The following is an 11,492-nucleotide window of genomic DNA, read 5'->3' as shown; positions in this document are numbered from 1 at the left end:
AAAAGTGCAAACACTGGAGCCCGGAAAGCAACAGAACAAAACACAGAAACAAAGTCCAAAACAACAGCACCAAGGCCCAGGCAAAGTCCAAAAGCAAACAAACAAAAGAGCTCACGAGAGGCGCAGAGGCCCAGGCAATAGTCTCAAAAAAAAGTTCAGGGGGCCGGCCCGGAGGCTGACGGCACAACAGTCCAAACCCGGGTAGGTCAGGGGGGCGGCCCGGAGGCTGATGGTCCAAGAGCCCAGAAAACAGTTCAGGAGGCCAGCCGGGCAGAAGGCACCGGTGGCGACGGAGCAGATCAGGAGGCCGGCCGGGCGGGAGGCACCGACGGCGGCGGAGCAGGTCAGGAGGCCGGCCGGGCGGGAGGCACCGACGGCGGCGTAGTCCAGTGGGCTGTCCATGACGGCAACGACGTCCAGTCATCGGCCGGACAGGCCGGGCAGGACGCGCAGGCCGGGCAGGACGCGCAGGAACAGACAGCATGGAGACCTCAGGAGCAGACGAAGCTGAACACTCGGAGACTGGACCAGGCGGAGCTGCAGAGGCTGAGGCTGGACCAGGCGAAGCAGAAGCCGAAGCTGGACCAGGCGTAGCACAGGCTGAGGCCGAAGCTGGTCCAGGCGGAGGCGAAGCAGGAACAGAGGCTGAGGCTGAGGCCGGACCAGACGGAGCTGCAGAGGCTGAGGCCGGACCAGGCGGAGCTGCAGAGGCCGGACCAGGCGGAGCTGCAGACTCGGAGGCCGGACCAGGCGGTGGAGCCGGTGGTGGCTGAACGGGCCCCTCGGACCCTCCAGCGGAGACAGGTGGCTGAACAGGCCCCTCGGACCCTCCAGCGGAGACAGGTGGCTGAACGGGCCCCTCGGACCCATACAGCAAAGCTAGAATATAATGAAATAACAAAATCAAAGAACCAAAAACACAAAACACTGGGTCAACGACCCAGGGACCCTAACAGAATTGTGCTATACAAATAAACTTGCCTTGCCTCGCTGCACTTTAACCCATTTAATCCCTCATTTTTCCCTGCAAAATAAGTGCATGCATTTACTCCTTAGACTTCCGTACACTTAATATGTTTATAATTTTTTTTTATTTCATGTTGGTTATGTTAGTGAAAATGTTTTATACTCGGCAACAACTGCAGATGGGAAACCACATAGTCTACATTTAAACAAATTCTTCAGTTTGACCTATTTACACATATAATAAATAAGAATACCAATGACGTGTGACATATTATAACTAGGCATGGTTACAAGTGTACTCAGAACTTTTAGATACATAAAGATACAATGGCAATGCACACTGAAAGGGAACTAACAATGACAAGAATGCAATTACTGCATTTCACAGTCTCATAAAACAGCTAAATAACCACGGAGCTACGAATGTTTGAACCGACAAAAAAAAAAGAAAAAAAAAAGAGCTGACAAGAAAATAATAATTCACACTGTGGAAATAGCTTAGACTGACTCAACATTTACTGAGCACCACAGCCAGATGAGTGTGCAGTATTATTCAGCAAGAACACAAATCAGTGCAGGTAAGTATTTACTGTACCTCGAAAAACTTAAATAATAAAATTGGAGGTAATGAAAATGCATGTGAACTGAAAAATAGTGGGGTAAAACTTGAAAATTGCAAAACTGAATTGAAATGTTTGTGACTTTAATCCTTCATTAAAAACAGTGCAAAAGGTACAAGCAGTGCATACTGTATGCCATCTTGGGTCCTCGTTAAATTCAACACGGCTTGCCCTGCTGGTCCTGCCTCGTCTGGTCCTGCGGTTGCTACGCCACCTCGCCGACTGCTTTCCAGGCCACTGGCTGGGTGTCATCGCCGTCGTGGCCGGCCTGTGGATCTCCTTCGCCTGCGTCGCCGCTGCTGCCTTCTGCACGACCGGCCCCCTGAATGGTCACAAAACGGCTGGAGGCCGAGCACCAAAAATCAAACCCACGTGCAGGAAACCCAAGGCGGAGGCAGAGTAAAGGGTTTAACAAAGGTTTATTAACTAACACCAAAATGACGTTCACGTTAGTACTTGATTTAAGGCTTGATGTATGGGGCGTGAGGGTCTTGGCCAGGGGAGAGGGACAAGCAAGGGGACAGGTCCAAGAAAGCAACAGCAGCTGCTGGTGATTAGGTACGTACTGGAAGAGAGGAGAGCAGTGTTAGAGCGGTAGCCAATGAGGAGTTCTGGAGAGGGTGGAAGCTATGAAAATCTTCGTCTTACTGTGCAGGTGGGAGATGGAAGCGTTGAGGGAGAGGTGGTGCGGTCCAGGTGGGTTAGGTGGAGTGTGGCAGCTGTCCTGAGTGGTGAAGGTCCCGAGGTGGTGTAAGGGCAGGAGGGCAGGCAGGTGAGGCACGGAGATGATTCCGAGAGCTGGCGGGTTAACCAGATTTCCAAGACAAGTGGTTCAGTGTGATGGAGTTTTCCTGGAGTAACTAGAACACGAGATTCATGAACATGAAGCATGAGGCCTGGTTACCAACATAGGGTAGTTGATGAACTGGCGAGGAAGCAGTGTCAGCAAGCAGCTTAAAGCTTAAAGCAGCAGATTGATTGCCTCAATCAGCTTCAGGTGAGGGGGGCTGTAGGCCCTGCCCATGGGTGGATACCAGGGAGGTCCAGACCTTCAATGGAATTTTACAGCCACACACCCAGACCATGACATGATTTGTGTTTCGAACATTTCCTGAGCCTTTGATGAACCTTTTGTTTTCGACATTCTGTTCCCTCAGCTCTGGTATTTTGTTTTTCTTAGTTTTATGAACCCTGTTTTGGAATTTTCCCTGCGCTCTCGTGCCTTTTGTGAACATTTTGTTCACATAACGAGACACTTGTTATGTCCAATTAATCCCAGCCATGTCTCCCTCCTGTCTTCCATTCCCTGATTACCCTGTGTTTAAGGCCTGTGTTTTCTCGTGTGCGTTGCTGGATCATCTGTGTATCTCCCTGAGTTATCTCCCCGGGTCGCCAGTTAAGGTTTCAGGTTTGTTTTGTTAGTTTTTTCCAGTTAGGTTTTGCTTAGTTTCCTCCATGCCTTCGCCGTTTCTGTTTGTATCACCACCTTCTCAATAAAACTCACCTGCATCTCAGCTGCCAGCACCTTAGGTCCTCGTTAAATTCAACACAGCTTGCCCTGCTAGCCATGGCAGTAGGGTACCATTAGTGACAAAAATCTAAATATTGATTTCACAGTCTCATGAACCAGTTTCAACAAATTTGAAGAAAAAAACAAAAGGTAAAAGAATAAACAGCTAAAACCTGCTAGCATAGCTGACAGCTAGCATAACATGTGTTATGCTAGCGGCAACAAATGTTGCTGTGCTTACATTTACTCTTCTTATGGTGAAAAGATTCAGGCTAGTGATGCGCGAATCATGAACGAATCGTTCAATACTCGAGAATCACTTTACTGACTCATGAATCATGATTCACAAGCCCAACTGATTCACTGACTCATCCCTGTTGCTGTTAGCAGCAATGTATCTAGCTTATAAATAAGCTAGATAACGCTCTGCTAACATGCTAACATCACATTTGAGCTACTCACCCCCTCCCTCCTGTGCTGAATCTTCTTGGTTGGCAACCAATGTTAAGGCGCATTACCGCCCCCTGGCTCACAGCTCAGTGGACATTTAGATGAGAAAATATATATTTGACACATTTAAGGAAAATACTAATAAAATAAAAATAAACAAGATAAATGTTTTTTTAAGCAATTTTGATACGAAATTGCTTAATTTTAGAAATGTTTTTGCTCTTTTTTGCTCTATAAAATAGTTTGTTTTGTTTTTTAGAATCATTCATCTTAGCAGTGGGATTTACATGTAAAGAGAAACAAATTAAGTTTGAGTGAAAATTTACATTTTTTGCACTCTCTGGTCGACTGACTCAGTGAATCAAATGACTCAAAAAACCGATTCACTTTGGTGAGTGACTCATTAAAACTTGATTCAGTAAAAAGAATCAAATTTACCATCACTAATTCAGGCAGCCATATAATTCTCATTATATATTAGTAGCAGACCCTTTAGAAAACATATGTACAAAATATTTCATTAATATCTCTTAACTGAGGTATTTTACTTACTTTCTCTTGTACAAGTTTGAGGCAGACATCTCCTTCCAGTGGTGCAGGCAGGACGTAAAGGGGCGTGGCCATGTCTCCAGTCACACAAGTCACATGACATTGATACAATTTAGAGGAGACAACTTTTTTTTTACTTGCATTAGCTGTCCAAAGCCAAAACACCAGCTGGTGGAATCACCTTTGTGGCACCATGCTGCCCACACCTGGACTACATGCAGGAGACACCTCTTCAGTGATGTTTGACTTTGTGTCCAGGACTTTACCTCCTAATCTGTTTTACTTTCAACCCACAATTACAATTATGCCCAAAAGCTGGTTAAAAATATTAAGAAGGACGTCTGTGGATGAACATATCTGTACTTTTACTTGTTTCATGAATTATATCTGGGACCATTAAGTGTATTGAGCCAATGGATGTTTTCTTTCAATTTGCACTTACACGTTGTGTATATATAATTTTTACAGGATTAAGTTATAGAAAACAGCACAAATGACTACAGCCACATTTAGGATTAATTAGTTATTAATTAGCTATTTATTTCCTCATTAGCTATTTAGGATTAATTGAATCTGGCAAGTATAAACCAATGTAACAAAGTCCTTTTGAACAGAAAGTAGCTTTAAAGAAATGTCCTAATATGAGAACAAAGGGTTGATATGATGATGATATAAGTTACCTTCTTTAACAAAATGTAAACTCTGTTTCTGAGCTGAATGAAACATAAAGTGAAGAAAAGCCAAAATGCAACGATGACACACGGAGTCAGAAAGTGAAAATGGTCATTTCCCTGAACCCTTTCTGACAGACACATCATATATACGCCAGTATTTTTCTAAGATTATACATTTTCTTGTTGTGAATTGGTATCGTTTCTGGAAATTGCACAGCTGGATTTATCAGTTCTGCAGGACGAGCCACAGGACAGCTCAGGAATGTGAACGCTGTCACAGTCTCTATTCATCATCTACCTGAAATTGAGGTATTTATTATTTTGTCTGTTCCCATATCTTGGTCTCAACCACAGCTCTAGATGGGATTGATCTCTGGCTGATCTTGATGAGCGGTCATTGCTCTCTGGAAATGCTGTACGGTAAAACACAGAGGCTTGTGTCCTTGTCAGTACTCTGCCATTCCTCAGCTGCAGGTATGGGAAACCGGCACAGGAGAGATGCAACAGAGAATTATGTTCCCCCCTTTTGTCCCCATACTTCACTTTGTTAAAGGCATTTATTAAAGGACTAATTACTTCTATATTTATAATTCATTTTATATAATAATAACAATAATAATTTATTACTTTATTAATTTAATTTCTAAATAAATTATTTGTAAATTAATTTTACTAATACATATTTTATTGGACAATTGATTATTAAAGTCACAAAAAATGGAAGAATGAAGACAATCACAGCTTCAGTGCCTGACTCAGATAGCTGTGGTAATCTACTGCAGTAATGTTTGTGTCATGTGACAACACCCCCAAAACAAACAAACTAACAAACAAACAAACAAAAAAGCCTAGTGAAAGGAATAAAGTAGGAGCAAAGCAGCAGAAATGCAACAAAATTCTTACAGGTCTTTGAAAATGATACTTGCAGAGGTTCTCAGTCATCCAGGTCATCGTAGTCAAAGGAGCTTGCAAAGAAAAGCGTCTGGACTTCTTTAAGTTGCTTGAAGACGTTTCACCTCTCATCCAAGAAGCTTCTTCAGTTCTAAGGTCAAATGGTGGAGAGTCCCAGATATAAACCTAGTGGGAGTAACCCCCCACAGAGGGACAAAAGGACCCCCTGATGATCCTCTAATCACATTAGCCAAGGTGTGAAACTGGGTGTGGGTCACAATCAGCCAGGGTTTAGGGTGAGCTCATTGGGAAACCTGGCCCCACCCTATCATGTGATTCATGTGATTACCTGAGGTCAGATGGCCCAGGATGTGACTCCAGACGCGATACTTGCAGACAGTAACGTGATTGAGTGCACTGCAAAGGTTTTAAGAACCAAACATAAAGCTTTCAAAAATAACAGCATGATTACTTTCATTAGCACACACCAGACATTCCTTTCTCACACATCTGTCCTAAATAAAGATTATAGAAACCTCATGGCCGACATCCATAAATAACAACCAGGTGGACAGAGACTGAATACGTCAGACTTCTGAGGACCTCTGTGCACAAACATCCGTGCATCATCATCATCATTCTGAAGGAAAGAAGATAAGTGACAAGAGGGCATTTATATTACACCACAGCAGCTGGGATTGGCTGTCAAGGTGGGGAATACTGAGTACACTGCAGCGTGTCGACTGTTGCATAAACTGTAAAAGTACGTGAAATAGACCAGATCACCTATACTGTAAACATGAAAGGGAAGAAAATGACAATGTGAGGATCTTAATATACAACCCAAAATACATAATAAAATAATAGGGATGTTGTGTAATATGTAAATAAAATAGGATACAATAAGTTGCTAATCGTATACAGTGGTCCCTCATTTATCACGGGGGGTTACGCTCTAAAAATAACCTGCGATAGTTGAAATCTGCGAAGTAGCCAGCTTTATTTTTTACAATTATTATAATGTCTGTGTCTCGCAGCCCATGTCACCTCTACTTGCAGCCTGCATAATAATGTGAAGAAATATTTTTAAAAATGATTATTCAAAAAATGATTTAATATGAAGGCAACAGGCAGAGTCTTACATACCAGGGCAGTAACAGGTCATAGTTACTGCACTACTGTTGTCCCAGTGTAAATAATACAGGACATTACAGAATGATCGTACTGGCTCAGCAGTGCTGGATCTTTGGCGTATTATTCGTGCTACAACATGCCAGATATGTTCAGCTGGTGAAAGGTCTGCACTCCACACAGGCCAGTTCAACACTCTGCTGCTACAACGCCATGCTGCTCTAACACACTAATCAGACATACCATTTTACCCACCTGCCTAATGTAGTTTTTGTCCCCACTGGTCAAACAGCTCTGACCTACTGAGGTGTGGACTCCACTAGTTCCTTGAAGGTGTGCTGAAAAATGAAGGTGAGAGAAATCTCAGTAGGGATTTTCCTTCAGGCCTGATTCCATTTCAAATGAAAGCACTAGAAATACATATGTAACAGAGTGCTCTCGGGAACAATACGAGCACCTTTGTAAAATAAGTTTTTTTATATTCTGCATCATATATCAGGGTGCTTGTGTGAATGGGTGTGATGGTGAATGAGTTAGCTTTGAGTGCTCAGACAGAGTAGAAAAGCCTGATATAGCAACCAGTCCAGTAACAACCTGGTGGATGTTCAAAGGTTAATATGTCAGGTGATTCTTTTTCAATTCAATTCAATTTTATTTATATAGCACCAAATCACAACAAAAGTCGCCTCAAGGCACATACGATTTTACGTTTAAAGGGATGATTATATTTATCACCATAGCAGTAGTCCGTTTCTTGTTTCTTTGCACAAACAAACAAACAAACAAACAAACAAACACATTCAGCTAGCAATGCATGTTGGATTTTACTGTACCGAGTTCATCAAGGTCTTCATGGTCACACCTAATAATCCAGCTGCTTTCCGGCGGCCTCAGCGCCCCACTGCTCATCTGTCAGCATTCACCATCAGACTGTCACAGTACAGCAGTAATGGTGTAGTGTTTCTATTTTGAAGGTCACTTACCACTTTAAAGTGACAGGAGAAAGCAAGGGACCTGTGTGTCATTCCAGGCCAATACCAGTTTGACATCCGCTTCCCTTGACGTTCAATCACTGTGATTTTCCGTTTCCCACTTGGGCTCTGTGATTCTGCAGGCTAGTTCTGCTCAGGCAGGTGGGAAGTGATGAATGTGGCTCAGGCTCAGGCAGGTGGAAAATGATGAATGGCAACAATCACGTCTGACCATCAGTGGACAAAGTGCACCAAGCAGCAACATAATGAAAAAGATTGCTAAAGGACTCCCGTTAAATGAGCAACTCTTTCATGATGTTTTATGTGTCTCTGTTAATTGACGCTGATCTTTTGCTATTATCATATCTATATGCAGCTTACTCAGCAGGCAGGTTACGCTTGTGAGCAGTTATTACATTTGGAACATGTAAATAAATGCATGAAGTGAAGGAGGTTAGTGACTTTGCCTTAGATCAGATATTCTGCAAAGAATATCTTTTAGTCATGCAGTCCCATCTCGTTACATACGGATGCTTTGACTCTTCTAGGCTGAAAGACGTCCTCCACTACTGAATTTACCCTTTTTAATTTTTCATATTTATTTCCTTTCTTATTCATAGCCTTTTCCTTTTTTGTTTTCTTTAGGTCACGAGCAGTTGTCCAAGCATTTCACTACATATCGTACTGTGTATGACTGTGTACGTGACAAATAAAATTTGAATTTGAATTTGAATTTGAATCAGAAGCCATGAGAATAAAACTGTGCTGCTGTTGCAGCACCAATCACAATAGTCATTATGAAAGCAGATGGGAAGCCTGTTACTGATTTGAGAAGTTTGCCTTTTAGCATTTAGTTAACGATGTGAACCCAAACCATGAGCTCTTCATAATCATTTAGATTTGGTACTTTAATCAAACTGGGACTAAAAAAGGAAAATTATTAAAAAGAAACTGGAGTTTATACTTTTTAATCCAGCAACATATATTCATGTCATTCAGATATAAAGGTGCATCTATTCTGTTTACATAGCCACTTTAAATGAGAAGTCTGTTGCAGCTTTGTGCTAAATCTCTGCATGCTTCTTTGTTGTAATGAGATCTCCTGTCAATAACACGGCAAGTATAGCCCTAATTCACCAAACCACTAAGCAGCCATTTGTTTGTTAAGTGTTTATTTCTTTCAGGGACTTCGTACAAAATACATTAATCACAAAGGGGGAAAAACAAATGCTTTGTACCAGTTTTAGCTACCAGCTAATTTCCATGTGCAATCCCCGGGCAGGTAAAAAACAAAACACTCATGCAAACACACACACACAAGCACACAACCAAAAACCTTAATCTCATATAAATTTAATTTTATAAAAACAAAAGGTAATGAAATGGAGACTGAGTACTCAAAATCCATTTTTCACACCACAGAAGAATTTGTAAGGTTGATCTCAAAGCAGGGCACCATATCTATGAATAGAATATTATCAAAGCTTAACATTATATTCAGTAAATATATGACATCAGTGATATGAATATCAATTCTGATTAACCGTCAATGAATTCTATTATGTTTAAATGAGCTGATATATTTCAGTGTAATCATATTCAAATAGCTTTTCCTCATGAGCGTAGATATCCATGAGAATGTTTTGTGTTCATTCAATAGGATCGTCTTCCCCCTCTTTTCCAACACTACTCTTCCCAGTTGTTAGCCACCCCCATTTGTCCGTCTGTATCTGGAAGTCCCACAGGATCTCAGCTCGGTCTCTCTCCACCACCCTAGGGGACGTCCCCCATTCCGACCTCTGGACTTCCAGGCCACACTCAGCACCAGAGGCGGAGCCAGACATTTGAAACACCCGGAGCTTAGCCCTACAGGGTGGTATGCATGTGGGATTTTTTTTTTCGGGGGGGGGGGTTAGAAATGACTAAAAGATTAATAGGCTCTGTTTTGAGTTTTGCTCAAAAAAAGAATGACTTCATATAGGACAAAAATATATCACATGTGCAGGACACCTTAAACTAGTTTTTAATTAAGCAGCAAGGCAGAACAAAGTCTGGCTGTATCAAGACACGAGGACTACACCCCCAATTCAACCAGACCCAGAACTGATCCGGAATTAAAACAGGGCTACAACAGTTCAAAATCAGGACTACTGAGGACTTAACCAAGACAGAACCAGAATCAGAACTAGATGATAGCAGCACTAAAAATCATCATAGACCTGCACTACACTTATTTTTTAATTCTACCAAAGTCCACTATTTAGATTGAGAAAAGTTTATATAATTATTTAGCCTTGTTGTGCAAACAAGCTGCATAACTTAATAAATATAGAATTTGAAAAATAACAAACCTAAAAAGAAACACTAGGTACGAGATACATGAGGACCTATGATACGATGATACTTTTGGTAAACAACCATTTGACTAACATGTGTGTCTCACCTGCTCTTGTTCATCTCTGCTCCTCTCTCTCTCTGTGCTGACAATCAAGCCAAACACCAACATCATCAAATATACAGTGGAAACCAGATATTTAAACACTCTTCAGATCAAAACACTTTTTTAATTGTAACATCAAATCAGACTAAATGTTTATTTTTTTAGATTGATAAATATAAAAAACATATTTGTTAACTTTAAGAGTAAAGAGAGAAACTGTCTGTATTTCTTAATTGTAAATGGCACCAAATTGTATTCAAACTTGAGCCACACTTATGGAGCTCCACAGTTCTGTTCCTGGTGTTTTGTTGACATCTCTTGATGTTCCCATGTCACAGAAACAGCCTCTGTGTTTTGCCTTATATGCATCCACAGCTGTGCCACCAGTTTACTCACATGGACTCTACTAACCTATCAGAAGCTTCTTCAGCTCAGAATGGAATCGTCTGGAGTTTCTTATTAATTAACAATAAACTTAATGTACATGTACTCCTAAATTTGATCAAAGTGATAAAAATAGAAGCTCTGTCTCTCTTTATTCTGACATTTAACTAATTTAAAAGATATTTCAATATTTATTTATCCAAAACAAAACAAGTTTACTCTAAATTCATGTTTAACAGTAAAAAAAATTTTATGTTTTCTCCCTAAAGTGTAAATATCTGGTTTCAGCTGTGAATATACTGCTGTGTATAGAAATTCCTCTTGTTTTGCATAGAAATATACTGAACAACATACAAAGTATAATATATAAAATAACATCTACCAGAGTTTTTTCTTTGAAAGAAGCTCCTCATGTCCATTGTTGTGTTCATCTGTACATTACTGAAACTGGGTTAGAGAGTTTGTTTAGCCGTGGAGGGAAACAACTGAAAATATGAAATAAACACATGTAAGCTAAGACTCTTTAAAGAAACAGCTTTGTTGTTGTTCGGCTTTTCATTTCACCATTTGTTGATTCACTTGAAGAGCAAGTAACGTAATATGGGTCAAATGATCAGTTTGATATCAATCTTTTGTGATTCACCGTCATATTTACATTATTTGTACAGTACGAATGATTTGCTTTGGTACCTGGTCGAACTTAAGCTCTCCTCTGTCTGTACACGCTATGCAGGGGCATTTTCCTTCAATGATGGTTCCCGTTCTTGCGCCTCGTCTTTCTGCCGCCTGAAGCTTTCACCAAGCACACTCACTTGTGGCCATCTTCCTGATGTACTGATGGATCATTGCCGTTTCATCCTGGATAGTGATTCTGACACCTTCTTTCCTCTTAGCGTACAGTCTCAA

General features: G+C 41.2%; 1 protein-coding gene across 6 annotated transcripts; it reads right to left on the bottom strand.

Moving 5' to 3' along the window:
- Window positions 1-281: 281 nt before the first annotated feature.
- Window positions 282-4,145, bottom strand: LOC309690702 (uncharacterized protein). Of its 6 annotated transcripts, none has more exons than XM_082507979.1 (3): window positions 2,235-3,054; window positions 1,716-2,151; window positions 282-879 (listed from the first exon to the last, which is right to left on the bottom strand). In XM_082507979.1, exons 2-3 carry the CDS (start codon window positions 1,836-1,838, stop codon window positions 421-423), a joined length of 582 nt encoding a protein of 193 aa, XP_082364105.1. In that variant the 5' UTR covers window positions 1,839-2,151; window positions 2,235-3,054; the 3' UTR covers window positions 282-420. The 6 variants fall into 6 exon arrangements, 1 of the variants encoding a protein (XP_082364105.1); XR_014271785.1 differs by lacking the exon at window positions 282-879 and adding an exon at window positions 1,014-1,024; XR_014271783.1 differs by lacking the exon at window positions 282-879 and adding an exon at window positions 4,099-4,145 and having other exon boundaries at window positions 1,040-2,151; window positions 2,235-2,446.
- Window positions 4,146-11,492: the final 7,347 nt, after the last annotated feature.

This window comes from Aulonocara stuartgranti (assembly GCF_965226115.1).
Source record: "Aulonocara stuartgranti genome assembly, chromosome: 16".
Taxonomy (NCBI): Eukaryota; Metazoa; Chordata; class Actinopteri; order Cichliformes; family Cichlidae; genus Aulonocara; species Aulonocara stuartgranti.
The sequence above is the reverse complement of the archived record's forward strand: the minus strand, read 5'-3'. Positions and strand labels throughout refer to the sequence as shown.

Bases quoted from the DNA above. Each gene is read 5' to 3' on its own strand.
- LOC309690702 (XM_082507979.1), bottom strand. From the start codon at position 1,838: ATGACACCCAGCCAGTGGCCTGGAAAGCAGTCGGCGAGGTGGCGTAGC. The intron at 880-1,715 runs GTATGCACTGCT...ATTATATTCTAG, and splicing joins AGGACCCAAGATGGCATACA to CTTTGCTGTATGGGTCCGAG.